General features: G+C 36.5%; 5 protein-coding genes and 1 non-coding gene across 13 annotated transcripts; 2 read left to right on the forward strand and 4 right to left on the reverse strand.

The window, feature by feature from the left end:
* Positions 1-890: 890 nt before the first annotated feature.
* Positions 891-5374, forward strand: LOC103865918 (zinc finger protein 8). Of its 5 annotated transcripts, XR_004457316.1 has the most exons (3): positions 891-1759; positions 4677-4928; positions 5018-5374. XR_004457316.1 is itself a non-coding variant. In XM_018658605.2 (2 exons), exons 1-2 carry the CDS (start codon positions 938-940, stop codon positions 4734-4736), a joined length of 882 nt encoding a protein of 293 aa, XP_018514121.1. In that variant the 5' UTR covers positions 891-937; the 3' UTR covers positions 4737-5374. The 5 variants fall into 5 exon arrangements, 4 of the variants coding, with proteins under 4 accessions (XP_018514121.1, XP_018514124.1, XP_018514120.1 ...); XM_018658605.2 differs by having other exon boundaries at positions 4677-5374; XM_018658608.2 differs by lacking the exons at positions 4677-4928; positions 5018-5374 and adding an exon at positions 3818-4223.
* Positions 4928-6042, reverse strand: LOC103865917. Of its 2 annotated transcripts, XM_009143780.3 has the most exons (5): positions 5671-6042; positions 5533-5583; positions 5320-5371; positions 5191-5249; positions 4928-5102 (listed from the first exon to the last, which is right to left on the reverse strand). In XM_009143780.3, exons 1-5 carry the CDS (start codon positions 5794-5796, stop codon positions 4947-4949), a joined length of 444 nt encoding a protein of 147 aa, XP_009142028.1. In that variant the 5' UTR covers positions 5797-6042; the 3' UTR covers positions 4928-4946. The 2 variants fall into 2 exon arrangements, with proteins under 2 accessions (XP_009142028.1, XP_033145665.1); XM_033289774.1 differs by having other exon boundaries at positions 5533-6042.
* Positions 6043-6111: 69 nt separating this feature from the next.
* LOC103865919 (probable protein kinase At2g41970) lies at positions 6112-8626 on the reverse strand. Of its 2 annotated transcripts, XM_009143782.2 has the most exons (8): positions 8374-8626; positions 8086-8267; positions 7759-8012; positions 7501-7627; positions 7141-7414; positions 6843-6975; positions 6658-6744; positions 6112-6380 (listed from the first exon to the last, which is right to left on the reverse strand). In XM_009143782.2, the coding sequence occupies exons 2-8, from the start codon at positions 8183-8185 to the stop codon at positions 6255-6257; spliced, it is 1101 nt and encodes a 366-aa protein (XP_009142030.1). In that variant the 5' UTR covers positions 8186-8267; positions 8374-8626; the 3' UTR covers positions 6112-6254. The 2 variants fall into 2 exon arrangements, with proteins under 2 accessions (XP_009142030.1, XP_033145663.1); XM_033289772.1 differs by having other exon boundaries at positions 8086-8626.
* Positions 8627-8873: 247 nt separating this feature from the next.
* LOC103865920 (putative E3 ubiquitin-protein ligase SINAT1) lies at positions 8874-12483 on the reverse strand. 2 transcript variants are annotated; one of them, XM_033289773.1, is made up of 5 exons: positions 11158-12483; positions 10759-10861; positions 10261-10550; positions 9805-10191; positions 8874-9451 (listed from the first exon to the last, which is right to left on the reverse strand). In XM_033289773.1, exons 3-5 carry the CDS (start codon positions 10468-10470, stop codon positions 9131-9133), a joined length of 918 nt encoding a protein of 305 aa, XP_033145664.1. In that variant the 5' UTR covers positions 10471-10550; positions 10759-10861; positions 11158-12483; the 3' UTR covers positions 8874-9130. The 2 variants fall into 2 exon arrangements, with proteins under 2 accessions (XP_033145664.1, XP_009142031.1); XM_009143783.3 differs by having other exon boundaries at positions 8877-9451; positions 10261-10553; positions 11158-12482.
* On the reverse strand, positions 11477-11558 carry TRNAS-GCU. The gene has a single exon. It is a non-coding gene; the product is annotated as a tRNA-Ser (tRNA).
* Positions 12484-12627: 144 nt separating the features above from the next.
* Positions 12628-15006, forward strand: LOC103865922. The gene is made up of 4 exons (XM_009143784.3): positions 12628-13403; positions 13599-13660; positions 14230-14273; positions 14358-15006. Exons 1-4 carry the CDS (start codon positions 13200-13202, stop codon positions 14825-14827), a joined length of 780 nt encoding a protein of 259 aa, XP_009142032.1. The 5' UTR covers positions 12628-13199; the 3' UTR covers positions 14828-15006.
* Positions 15007-15074: the final 68 nt, after the last annotated feature.

Raw genomic sequence — 15074 nt, forward strand, 5'->3', positions numbered from 1 at the left:
TAAAAATCAAACTAATGGGATTAAAGTTGGATCTTCTTACAAAATATCAAAATAATTTTTCTTAAAAAAGTATCGAAATTTATTGTGTAGATACATAAAGGTAATACATAGTTCAAAATAAAGAAGACGTGGATCAAATCTTGCCGGATGATCGAGTTGGTAAGTATCATCAATAATAGATTACATTGATGATGGTATGGTGAGAACTCTACAAACAAAGGTTCAATATTATGTTTAATTATCTGGTGATGACTGATGACATAGACTAGTTGATTAATTATTAGCATCATTCAATGATCATGCATGTCCAAGGACCACCTCTCTCTCTTTCTTGTAAGATTATCTTTTCACCAGTCGGGCAAAACATCCAAGAGAGTAAAAATCTGGTCCTTGAGAGAGAGAGAGAGAGAGCTATCTTTAAATAGGTCTCTCTCTTATCTCTAGTCTATTAGTAGTAAAATTCATGTACTTAATACGTAGACATAATAACCAAATAGCTAGGTTCATGGTGTAAAAGAGTACATACCTAACTTCACCGTGGTTACCTACGAACTCTTACTCTATATAGTTCACATCCCATTAGTTATATATTAGTTAATTAGTTTTGAGTTAAACTTAAATTAAAATTAGAAGTACATAATTAAGGAATCAAGGGTGGTAGGTATCTAATGTGTATATATAATAGATCTTTTACATGTTCCAAAGATTATTTTGAACTATTTTTATTTCTTTCTGATTTTTATGTATACAAAACTAGCATTTTAAATTCTTTAAAGAACATGTAAAAATCCTTTAAAGAACAAAACAAATACTACTATACATGCGAGAGTAATGTGAATCACTTGGGTGGATAAAAGTAAAATTGTGATATATATACCCACGGGAAATATAACAATTAATTACCTTAAAAAGAATTTTAGAAAACCTCTTTATATTAATGCAAAACCTCATCTCTTGTCTTCCTGTCTCTGAAACAGCCAACCTCTCAAACTCATTCATTCCTCACTCTCTTTCTTCCATGGACGAAACAAATGGACGAAGAGAAACTCACGATTTCATGAACGTCAACGTTGAATCTTTCTCTCAGCTTCCTTTCATCCGCCGTACTCCTCCCAAAGAAAAAAGCTCCATTATTCGTCTCTTCGGCCAAGAACTCGTCGGAGACAACTCCTCCGATGCTCAACAGGAAGACTTCTATGTAGATTCTTCCGAAACCACAACGACCAAGATCAACGAAGAGAGCTCTGAGAATGTCAAGGACAAGGACAAAGACAAGGAGAAAGACAACAGCAATAACAGGAGATTCGAGTGTCACTACTGTTTCAGAAACTTTCCAACTTCTCAAGCCCTAGGTGGACACCAAAACGCTCACAAACGCGAACGTCAACACGCCAAACGCGGTTCTATGCCATCATACCTTCATCATGCTGACCATCACCACGTCTACGGCTTCCTCAACAACCATCACCACCGTCACTATCCCACGTGGACGACGGAAGCTAGATTCTACGGTGGTGGAGTAGGAGGAAACCAAACGCCGTCGTATTACTCACGCACTCTTCTTCCTCCTCCTTCTTCTTCTAACCCACCGATGATCAATGGAAGTCCTTTGGGTTTGTGGCGTGTACCACCACCTTCCACGTCAGCAAACGCTATTCATGGCGTTTACTCAGCTTCACCAGCGTTTCAAACGCATGAGCAGGAGCGTAAAGAGTCGAAGTGGCCGTACAGATTGATGAAACCTAATGTGCAGGATCATGTGAGTCTCGATCTTCATCTTTGACACTTTGTTTTTGGTATCCATCATCACTTTAACTTAGCCGTGATGAGTCTTGTTTGAACGGTAAAGCCTATTCTTCTGTGAGTTTTAGAGAGAAAAAAAGAATACAAACTAAGGAGAACTTTTGTCAAAAAAACTAAGGAGAACCAACATAATGCGTAGATCTTGAACCTTTGAGGAATTTTCAGTTTTGAGTTTATATTGTTATGATTATTATTAAGGAATAATATTTGATTTAATTAGTATAATTTATTCATGCATTTTCCTCTGAATCAGTGTTCAAGAAAGCGATAATTAATGGGCGTTGATACAACACCTAACATCTAAAAAGTTTAATCGGAAGCTTAAATTATTACTTAACCGGTATGAATGTTTACAAATTATAATAATATATTCATTCTGTTTTCAAAAGTAAAATTTTCTAAAGTGTTCACGATTATTAAAAATTTAATAAATATTTATAATTTAATTTTTCTTTTATTTTATTATACACTTTTCAATAACTTTTCACCAATGAAATTTAATCAATTTAAATATTTTCATTTAATTTTTTTTAAAAGTATAAAAAAATATCTTAAACATATAGAAAATCTATTTTCGTAGAACAAGTAAAAATCTAAAACATCTTAGGAAAAGGAATGAGTACTAAATATAATAGTATACTATAAAAATATTTGAACGATGGTCTGAATAATACATTTATCCCAAAATAAATCATCAGTTCACTTCTGAATTCTGTTATATGGCTTCAAGATTCTAAATAGGAACATTAAATTAAGTGTCGTGGAAGTCATACATAAGCTCCTACTTTCTCTGTTGTAGCAGTCAAGAAAATTCAAGTCTGGATCAATATGTGTCATTAAGTCAAATTTGTTTGTCTTTTAAAACAATTAAAACCCTCAAATCTCTTTAGATCCAAACGTTCAGTCTATGTTTTACCAAACGGTCTTTTACCGAATCAAGAGCCAAAGAAGAAAGCTCTTGATGTTGATGATGATGAATGATTCGGTGACTGTGGGGATCACTGAAGACAATGGACAAGACAAGAGGGGAGAGAGAGAGAAAGAGAGTTGAGAAGTGAAAGTGGTCCATGTTACAAATGTAGAGTTAGCCAAAGAGAGCTTTCACATCTCAACACACAGAACCTAAAGCCTTTCCTCAAAAGATTTCTTCTTTAGTTTCTTTTCAGACTTTTTTGGGGCATTTCAAAGAGAATTATCAATCAAGCTGTCTACCAATATAGTTACTTGTTCATACTCTACACATACACCATAATCATTAACTTGAAAGAACATGACCATGTTTCTTGCTAATAGCCTCCAGAGAATAGAGTTTGATAGAAGCACATACACCTTTACAGTAACAAAGGCCTAGAAGAATCATAAGTTATTAATTACATATCTCCTTAGAAGAAGCAATGATATCAATCATCGTACCTAACATGTGCCTTTATGTGTTACACTAATCAAAACATTAAAGTCAACCGTATGCACCTATGACTTTTGCTTTAGATAAAAGCTAGAGTTTTCTAGTTTTGGCATGTCTTCAGTCACCGATTGCCTCGCACCATATTTAGAAGATAAAAATCAACAACTAATGATATGCTTGTTCGCATTATAATTACCAACTGGTGCATATCATACCAAAGCTAACCGATATATAAAGGCTAAAAGACAGATAATCTCACTTGATCACCTCTTCTAGGAAAGGATATGAAAAGGGTAATTACTAATTACCCAACAAACAAACGACAAGTTTATATATTATTGAGGCTAAAATGCAGTTTATTTAGAAGTCTATTATATACAACAACTGTTATTGATTATGTCTTTAATATGGTAAGCTTAATTCTCTAATTAATTATATCATAAAAAGTTGTAGCAATCACGATTGGTAATATCTAACTAATTAAGTAAGTTATACAACCAATCCTATAGTCTATAAACATATTGTTGTGATAACAAATGACCAAACTCAGCCCGTCAAAAGATTTTACAGCCAAGTCTTATGGATTGTTTTTGAACAAACTGGTTGCAGCATCACATGGGGAAAAAGACAGATATGCCCTAGTCGAGACAGTTGTTTGGATAACAAAGCTGCAGAGAGTCTAAACCAGAGAACACAGTACATCTGAGAATTACGTGATGGTTTTATCAAATTATGGAAATTTAAGGATATATGGTGTCAAAGAGTTAACATATCAAGAGCAGCTAGAGAAGGACCCCACCAAAGTTAATGCAATGTAGAAGGGAAAGCATGTGATGAACAAAATGATAAAAGAAGCACATAATAAAGACGTGTGAAGAGCATACACATACATTATGTAAAAACCTTAGGACCACTTTTTCTCTGCTCACTTGTCTCTTTTTTAGATATGTAAAAAGGACTAGTGGAATTTAAGGAACATCGGCCCACAACCCTAGGAAAGTTGCAACTTGAGGATGATGATAGTTCTAACTGTACACATCTCAAAACACCCCTTTCAGAATAGAACTCACATTCTGAGGATACACAAACGATGCAAGCTTCCAAAATGGTGGCCTTGTTTTGGTAACCAAAGCTAACATAAAGTTACACCGACCCTATCTATCCAGACCATGTGGTTAGTCCTTTAGACTCTGGTTGCTTATTACTATACTAATTTTCAAAAATATGATGTTATGTAAGGATTCAAGGAAAACGTATTAAAATTTATGAATTTGGATTAATATGTACAAAATAGCCACTGAGAAGACACTATTCATGTAGTTACATGACTGCTTGTAAAATGAACCAGGAAGATATTGTTAATAATCATTGTAATAGTTACATTATATGACTTGATAAGCTGCTCAGCCAGGCTAGTAGAATAGATTCTTGTTTATCTGTGCTGATTTCATTTTACCTATTCTTTCAGAGTTCGAGAGAGGTAATATTCTTCGATATGGCGGGTGAGCATAGAGATCCCATAATGTGAAGCACTTGAAGATGCATAATACGAGGTTACTGTCAGCTGATCCAATATTGTTACAAGATCAAAAAGTTCAGGTGCTTTCTTGAAAGAAAACATACAGATGTATATACATATACATGAGAACTCATGGACATAACACTTCTTTGGGGTAAATATAAAAACAGAGAACTCCAACAGCTAATTATAATCACACAGGTTCAAAACACAGCCCTTTCACAATATTTCAGGACAATGGGGCATGCATTTAATCACTAACGCAGGATATATTGATAATGCACATTTAGGCACAAAGTGAAGCAAGTCACCAAAGAAGATCATGTTACCTCCAAAGGCAGCCCCTGCACCTGAATATCCTAACAGCAATGGAACCTACAAGTAAAAGCTATAAGTGAGAAGCAAAAGAACATTCATATGAAGAAGTCCAGAACTAGGAAACAAGGCAAGATCAAATACATACTCCTACAAGAAAGGAGAGCCGCTTTGACCCAGGAAACCGATTTTGAAGATAGGGTATCCCTGAAAGACAAAAGAAACGAGATCCATGACATTGTAGAAATGATTTGATAACAAGAGAATCATGTGATACATGTATTGAAAGCATGGACGGCACTAAGCAAGCCACCAATACCAGAACCAGCCTATTGCACATTGGATAACCTAGTTAGAAACATAGTAGTTCTACATGCACAACAATCAAATAAATTCGATTTCCACGTTGTAAAAAAAAGCTGATACATGTCAAGGTAGTACCAAACCAAAACATTACTAAAGGAAAACTCAAAACCAAACCAAAACAGACCACAGCAGCAGCATCATGCAGAACTGAAGTGATGGTCCACTCTCCTTTCTCCTGATGACAAGAACAAAAGAAACTGTTTTTTTTTTCAGACACCATCATAACTAAAAAAAAACACTTAAACAAACTTTGACAGCTCACTGGATTAGGGTTTAAGAGGGAAAGGCAACTAGGACACCGAGCAGAACCAAGACCAGGGTTCATTGTCGTATCATAATCAAGATTCCCACGCCTCAGCTTCTCTTCGTATACTTCTCTCGTTCCCATGATCTCCTCTCGCTCATTCGCCGATCACCTGCTCAATCGCCGATCACCTGCTCTCTTCCCTGAACATGCTCCACCGTCGCTACACCATCAATGGGCCTTATGGGCTTCGTTATCCGGCCCAAAGATAAACTCTCCTGAACACACTCAGAAGATAGAAAAGATCATAAAGGCTGGAATAGTATCCGAGTCCTCGAGGGTTTTGGTTTCAATGAGCTCACTAGCTCAGAAAAGAGAAACAGAGTACATCGTTTTTTAATTTGTATCTGACGGCTAATTTAATATTTCTTGCTGGCTTCTTACAAGTTACAACCAAAAAGAGAGAGATTGCTTTAAACCAATGAAAATTATAAGTTACATTCGATTTAAGTAACAACATCTTATAACCAACAATCATTTTTGTTTGAACAGAAAAAAGGCATAACAACAACAACAACAAGAGAAATGGTGAATTAGTTAATTTAGGAAGTAGACTCAGGACCAGCCGGTTTAGAGTTGAGAAGAGGCTGTAGTGCCTTGACAACGATTGTCATGTTTGGTCTGAAGTCTGCTTCGTACTGTACACACAACGCCGCCACGGCTGCTAACTGTTCAACCATCCACAATGAAAAGTCAACATTATAAAACTAAACCAAATCAAACATCCTTATTCATCACCTTAGAATTGATGCCTCTAGCTAGTATTCAATATGAGTCATGAAAGAAATGTTTCTAATTGCATTCACACACTCACACATATTTGATTCTTAATTTACACAAATTTTCCTTCTAAGCGGCAAACCGGTTATAAACATAACGATTTTTAAAAAATAATAATATCAAAATGTCTTTTTATTGTTTGAAAAATAAAATGTAGAACGGAACCTTGGCGACTGCTTTGGGAGGGAAGTCATTATTAAGCTTAGGATCTATGCATTGTTTAACTTTGTCTTCACTTAGCCTCGGAGTTGCCTGCCCATAGCAAGACAAGTAAAAGAGTTTATTATTAACAATGATAGATATGGATCTCTTTTGAGCATATATACTTGGACAATGTGTAGTTTACACACCCAAGTAACAAGACTTTGTTGGCCTTTAGGCATGGTATGATCTACAGGTTTTCTTCCCGTCAAGAGTTCCAAAAGCACAACACCAAAACTATACACATCACTCTTCTGCGTTATCTGCCCCGTCATAGCATACCTGAAAACAAGAATAGACTTTACGTTATCAAAAACATTCTGAGTGCTAAAAATGCATGCAAATACTTTTTTTTTTTACAAGTCCTCTAAGATTTGGTTCATTTAATATATTTGTTATATATGAGATGATATTAAGATATGGATTAATGGGTTTATGGTACAATACTCTGGAGCGTGGTAGCCGAACGTTCCCAAGACACGAGTGGAGTGAAGCCTAGCCGCCGTATCCGAGGATGCGTTGGTCAAGTTGAAATCAGCCATTTTGGCCACAAAGTCATTAAACAACAATACATTGCTCGATCTTACGTCCCTGTGGACTATTGGTGGCTGGACTTTCTCATGAAGGAACTCCATCCCCTTGGCTGCTCCATACGCGATCTTGACCCTTTGGTTCCAGTTTAGCACCGGCCCTGGCTCAGCCCCTTGAACGCCCTTTCTCCCTAAGTATTCGATCCATGTATATATATCTCACATATATAGATATAATAACATGAACTAAAATATTAGTAGTGAGAGTTGAATCTACCGTGTAACACATCGTGTAAAGAACCTTTGGTTGCGAACTCGTAGATGAGAATACGGTTATTTGCTTCTAAGCAGTACCCCATCAACTCCACAAAATGTTCGTTTTTGAGCCGTGATACAACCGATAACTTGCCATTTTATAATTAATAGAAATTACTTATTAGGTTATAAATACCATTATATATTTTGCCCTAATCAGAGATAGATGATCGATGTTTGAGCTAAAGGATCATCAGTTTTTGTGATATTTAATGTGTACCTGTGAGGTGAAATCGGAGTCAGGTTCTTCAGAAGAGCTAGCGTCAAGCTTCTTGATAGCAACATCATCTCCATTATACTTGCCTTGGAAGACACGTCCATAAGAACCTTCACCGATCAGTGCCTTGTTGCCAAAGTTACTCGTCATTCTATTCAACTCATCCAGTGCAACAGCAGGGATCTCTATGGGTAAAACCTTTGCAGGACCTCCCGATCTCGGTGCGTTCGTGTTCCTCGGCTCCCCTCTATTTCCACCTATTCACAAAACGCAAAACGCTGGTGGTGAAACTCAGAACACATAAACTCATAAAAAAATTAGGGATATTACCGCCAAAGTTAGGGTTTCCGGCCTTGTTAGGAGGGGCTGAATTATACTGGTTTGCGGGCGGACCGGCGGGTTCCTCATCGGCACCTCCGCAACAGAACATGTTTTTCAGATGTTGTGCTTTGTCTTATTCTTGTGTTTTGGTTCTGTTTTTGTTAATCTCTGGTTTTACCTGTTAATAACATCTGAAAAACGTGTTATTAATTATGAATATATTTCCTATGTTTATGAATTTAAATTCATTTATTACGCATCATATTGAAGAAGATGGAAGAGATTAGTGATTGTTACCTCGATTCTGCCATTAAATCAACCTTAAGACAATGATGATGTTGATGATGATAAGATGAATACTTCAGAACGTGAGAAAGGATCTGTTTCTAGGACGTTTGAATAAAAACTATGTGTGATTTCTGGGGAAGAAATTGGTTAGAATAAATAAAAAGAAAGAACAAATTTTATTTGGAGAATTTTTGTAAGTCTCTCTGTTCAGCGATAAAGTAGGGAGATAAAAAAGACACATTTGCTTATTAATATTGTTATTAAAATGAATTTTAGTATAACCAACTTAGGAGAATGTTAAGTGTTGCATCCACGTCTTGCACGTCCTCTCCGGACCATACTACTAAACTTATCTTTGTAATCATTTGGTTATACTCATAATTTATCATTTTGGTACTTAAAATGTTTTCTTGGCAAATGAAAAAATCTATATCAAATCCAGCAACATTCAAATGAAGTCACGTTTACTGTAAGATTATATTTCCTTGTAAGATGATGAGGAAGAGTTATTATGGATCATACTGTATGATAAAAGTAAGACAAAATCAACTTTTGATACAAGAACACAACCAAAACTAAAGCTTGTCTGTCTCTCTCGTTGTTTTTTTTTTCCAACAAATCAGGAAAATTACAAGACAAGAGTATGTAATATTGCAAAACAACAGAAGATTGCAACCTATTAATGGTGAAAGAAGCTCTCAAAAGACTCTGCTATGTCCTATGTACATCATCCGTTTCAGCTCCAATCAAAATCATCATCAGAGAGCTATTCTTCTTTCCAAATCCTCCCAGTAACTCGCAGCTTAAGCTCTTCTTTATCACTACCGGAAAAATACAAAGCCATGTTTCTAGGGATGATCAGTCCGTCCTGACTATCACGGACTTTCCTGTGACTGTCTCTGATACTTCTAGGAATGCCTTGCCAAGTCAGTTTACAGCTGTGAGCTCCAACTTCCAAACTGTAACTAAACTTCTTAGCCTCCTTCTCGTCTCCCATGAAACGCAGAAAGGCCATGTACACTGGTGCCGTCCCAAGCTGAAACGCCTCAAAGTGTAAGCAGAACTGTCTTCCAAAACAGTTGAACACCTTAAAAAAGACGTCAGACAAAACAAGATTCAAGTCAAGTAGTGTAAACACAAGTTCTTTATCTGGACCAGTGTTCTAAAAATCGGTGTAGACAGCAACTAGTAGGCAAATCGGACCTAAACTAAACAATTTTTCCAGAATGATTTTTTAAAAATCGGTCTATACAACTACTAGGCAAATCGGACCTAAACCAAACAATTTTTCAACAAAGATTTATTAAAAAAATCGGTTTAGACACTAAAAAAAATCGATCTTAGCGTCCGCCTAATCAATAATCTTATATAAAAAGCCTAACCACCGCCTATCAATTTCTTGAACACTAATATGCACTAAACGCAAGTTCATGGGATTACCGTAAGCATCCACGTAGCATTCTCAACCTCGAGTGGATTTGACTTGACATAACGGTGGTTGAAGGTGCAACCATCATGCATATCGACTTTATGATCATCTTTGAGATGGTCAACAAGAGTTTGAATATCACCGGCCACCGAACACTCAGAGCCAGCGTAAGGACAGTTGTAAGATCGAAACCTGCAGTGCTGCTCGTGCTTGAGCTTGCTGTAGTACGGGAAAATGTCATGACACCCTAGACTTTGGTACCGGCACGGAACTTCTAACGATTCAGCAACTTTCTCGAGCGCCAAGCATCTTATGTTGCCGAGCTCGTAGCGGCATGTAGGGCATGTGTTGTGCACTTTCAGTTTGCAGGTTGAGCACAGTGTGTGGCCGTTAGGGCACTGCATGGAAGTAACACACTTTAAATAAACAAAGAAAAATTAAAGAGGAACATTAGTGACATTACATACCTGAAAAATTGGAGGATACATAAGATTTGTACAAGCTAGACATTCGAGAAGCTCGTAGACACCATTGCTTGAATGGATTCCGTATTTTCTAAAGGAGACACTAGCTGATCTTGCTGGTTTGTTGTTAGTCTCCACTTTAGACATCTTAACCTCATAATCTAAGCCTGTTGAGTTGGATTCTTTGAAAGTATTGCCACCAGGAGGAGCCATAGAGAGTCCAAAACTTTGTTGATCTATGTTAGCAATCAAGTAAAACCATCTTGCTCTCTGGTGTTACAGATGATATACTCCTTCTGCAGGAAAAGAAACAATGTAACAGTTCTTCACCAAAAGCCTCTAAGAAAATGAAGTGTGAAAGTTAATCATAGGCAAGTAGGTAACATGTTGTTGTTCAAAAAACTGATTAGGAGGTAGACACTTGGTTGTTCACTTAAACAAGTAATCTCTTAACAGTACTACACCATAATCCAACTAAAGTCTCATACGTGTAGGTCTAACCTTATAGAACTCAGCAGCCACTTGGTTTCAGAGATAAAGGTTAAGGTCCCTTGATTCCAACACCATTGTTTCCTCAGCTCAGGTCCCTTGATTCTTCTAAATCCTTTCAAAGTGAATTAAAAAAAAAAAACAGAATGGGATCAAGTTAGAGTTTGATTGTTATTAGCATTGATTATTTGGAAATTAAAATAGAAACATCAGGTTATGAACAATGTGATGATATGGAAGCTTATAAAAACAAAGACTCGAAAAATTTAGCAAATTTTGAATTTGAATTTCTCCATGCTGATATTTTCTAGATTCAGACAAAGACCAGGGTTTTAAACCCCTAGAGAAAAAAAAACACTCAAAATTTGGCAGAAACAAGACAAAAATAGAGACAGAGAGAGAAACATTTACCCTCTGGAGAAAATTTCCAGGCGTGACGGTGGCATTCAGTTATGGAGGACTTTGTTTTCAGATTCAAAATGAGGAGATTGAAGAAGAAGAAGAAGGTGTGAAACGCGGAAGAATAAGAAGAGACGCGGATTAGACAAGCTACGCAATTAAAGACGGCAAGAGCAGGAGACAGAGCAGGAGATAGTTTGTGTCCTGTCCTGTCCTGTCTTGTTGTTTGGCTCGATGATGAAACGCCATTTAATGGTTTCGCTCTGTTTTACTTTTATCGCTTTATTATTACACTGTTTTTTTTTTAAAAAGTAAAAATTACAAAAACAGTCGTCGCCTGAGAGATTCGAACTCTCGCGGGGAAACCCCATGTACTTAGCAGGCACACGCCTTAACCACTCGGCCAAAGCGACTTGTTGTTCACTCGACAAATTTTATTTTTATATAGGATAATTATCACTGACAGTAACAACAAAGAAGTCACAACAACCTAGTTTCTTTCATGTTCGATTCACCAGATAGAATTGACTTTATAAGCAGCTGAACATAAGATGTCACGTAAAAAACAGCTTAACCAACGACTAATTAAGTAATGTGACTAAAAATAACAAAACAGTTTATGAGAACATATGAGGTTATTCAGACCATCTATGGCGCCAAAAAGTATTCAAATGAACGAGGTTCACGTTAAAGACGTCAAGCAGGTTCTTTTCTTATCATACACATGTACAATAACAATGAAAAATAACTAATAGAACAATTTTGGCCTAATGTGACATGATTGACAGCCCATTCCCACCTATTTCAATTAGGGATGCAAGTACAAGACACTGTCGTTCATCTCTTTTCTTTTCTTATTATTGTTCATTTTTGTAAAATATTAAACTTACATAATACGATATCACCCCCCCCCCCCCAGGCCCCCACTGATAAACAAACGTTAACAGGTTTCACATAACAAAACATAATATGTTTTTAGTCTATATATGGGGACACATGTATTATTGGACCATGATGTAAGCATACATTATGATTTAGTTGTTGTAGCTCGATCTATCTTTTTTCGAGAATATTATCATCCCTCTTGTTAGCTCGATGAAAGTATGAATAGGCCGAGTTAGCTCGTAAATACTCTCCCTCCTTGAACTTGCTAGAGAGGATGAGGAAAATATAAAACAAAAAAAGTTAGGGGTGACAAATAGTATAAAACGAAAGTTAAGGGGTCGTTATGAGAGATGTAAAAAAGGGAGGACCCACACAAGAAAGCCTAAGGATAAAACTTCTCTCCCTCACCCACTCCCTCTCGTCCAAGCTGGCATCGATGATAAAGAGAGAAAGAAAGCCACCGATTACCTCCTCTCCCGGTTCCCCACACGTGCGCCACCCACTATCCACGTGCCTCTCCTCACTCCCACAACGCCAAAAAACATACCTCAGTTTTGACAATTCACCAAATGTTTTTCGAGAAATCTACATGTGAATGGCATTAATATTCAATGTTATATAGTACTATCTCTGTTCCTAAATGATCCATATTTTGGAAAAAATATTTGTTTCAAAAAGATGTATATTTTATGTTTTCTATGAAAAAATTATAAATTTTAAGAAAATTAATTAGTTTTATTAGATTACTATTGGTTAAAAGCTGTTGAAAATTAAAAATTACAGAAAACGATAAATTTATTATAACGATTTAATGCGTTTTCTTAATATGTGTGAAAACTCTAAAAAGTTTATCTTTTAGGAACGAAGGTAGTAGTTGACAATAATAAGAAGCACATAAACTAATAAATTATACAGTATATAAAGAGATGGTCTCCCAAGTCTCAATTACTACTTAACTTTTTTTTTTTTGGGTGCAACAACAATTAAAAAAGCGAGTGCGAGAGAGAGAAGAGGCCATTACACAACACAACACCACAAAGCCTTCTCCTTTTTTATCTTTAGTTTCCAAGTCCGTGTAATAAAAATAAAAAAAAGGGTTACTCTCTTTTATATTTAAGTTCTTCTTTGGTGCAAACAAAAAGTTAAGAATCTTTTTTCCGTATACAACGATGAGGATCCGGAAACGACAAGTGCCTCTCCCTCTTTCGTCTCTCTTACCTGTTCCTCTCTCAGATCTCTACTCTAACCGGTCTCCGACGTCCGCCGCTCGATACTTCCACGGCCAAGACATAGACGGAGGCAGTTCTGCTTCTCTTCTTCATCTTCCGCTGATTCAAAGAGATGTGACGAGCAAGAAGGAGGAGAAAGCTTTGGTGAGTTCTTCTTGTATACGCTGAGCTTGAATTATTATATGATTCTAGTTGTATTTATTTATAATCGACCGATAAAAATATCGGATTACTGGGTGCAGTTTGTGTTTTGTTTATAATTGGGTTTTACACTCTTCATTTTCAAAATCTTAATTCGAAGGATCTCATGTTCAATTGCTCTTTTTGTTTTTCTAAAAGGATGATGATAATGGAGATGGAGATGATGTAGACGTGAAGAGCTGTACAGTTGCATCGGGCAGGTAAGTGAATTCTTGAACTGTATTGTAACTCTCTTGTTCTACACTTCCATGTTTATAACTTTCTGGTGTAATAATAATTGGGAAAATAATTTAACTAAAACATACAACGTTTTTTTTTTTTTTTCGGTTTTGTAAAAGTTCCAAGCTTCAAAAATACCCAACACAGAAACATGATCTCAAAATTAAAACTCTCATGGTCTTTTGAACAAGAAATTTTTTGTTATATGGCAATAACGTTTTGCAGATGCAATGATAGTAGAGGTTGGATCTAATCCAAAAAGTTGTAAATTCATTTTCTTTATTATGGTTTTATAGTACCGTGACTGTCGTCATTCTTCTCACACCTTTAACATTTTGGGAAAACAAGAGTAGTTACTAGTTAGTATTAGCGATAATGAGTAGGAAACTCAATCGTACTTCTAAACATGCACACCTCATGATGGTGCACGTAAGCGTGGGATGCTCTTTATACCAATGGTCGCTCTAGCGCTATTATTATCGTCTTTCTTGCATTCATAGATCGTTTTCATCTCTTTACATTAAGTCTTTCTTGCTTCAAACTATCGCAGCAATAACGTTAATTCTCAAGGAGAATCCGACTCTTCAACACAAGGTACACACTTAGAGCTACGTTTAATTGGTGGCTTTATGTTATTTTTGTTGCACCATTCACCATTTCTATGTGTTATTATAATAGCTGTCGAGAAGAATCAAAACGTTGTTACTTTGAGGAAGAGAAGAAGCTATACAAGCTTCGAGGAACAAGAAGAGGAAGAGGATGAGGAAGAAGAAGAAGAAGCTAATAAAGGGAAGAAGAAAAGGAAAGGGAAGAAAAAGAGCAGTGATGTGTTAGAGGAAGGATCAAGGTGCAGCCGAGTTAACGGTAGAGGATGGAGATGTTGTCAGCAAACTCTTTACGGCTATTCTCTTTGTGAGCATCATCTTGGCAAAGGAAGGGTAAGGAGCACGAACAAGAGTTCCGGTGGTCGCGGCGGCGGCCAGAAAAAGTCGGTGGTGGCCGTGGAAGTGAAGAAGAAGAAGAAGAGAGTGAAGCTTGGGATGGTAAAGGCGCGTTCCATAAATAGTTTGCTCGGACAAACCAGCACAAGTAGTGGAGTGAGTGAGATAAGTGCACCTGCTGATCAGTTTGCCGCTAATGATAAGTAAGTCATATGTATATGTTTAAGTACATATGATGATAATGGACATAGCTCTATGTATCGGGTGTGTGAGCATTTTATGTGTAGATTGATCGAGACCTTAATGGCGTTTTGCTTTTGATCATCTTATGTATATATATTTGGTGGATATTTCAATTTCAACGATACATTGGTTGCTCAGGGTCATAAACTCATAATCAAAACATTTTTGTTGTTACAAAAAAATCTTTTAGTAATAATGAAACAATATATAA

The sequence above is a fragment of the Brassica rapa genome, chromosome A04 (assembly GCF_000309985.2).
Source record: "Brassica rapa cultivar Chiifu-401-42 chromosome A04, CAAS_Brap_v3.01, whole genome shotgun sequence".
NCBI classification, from domain to species: domain Eukaryota; kingdom Viridiplantae; phylum Streptophyta; class Magnoliopsida; order Brassicales; family Brassicaceae; genus Brassica; species Brassica rapa.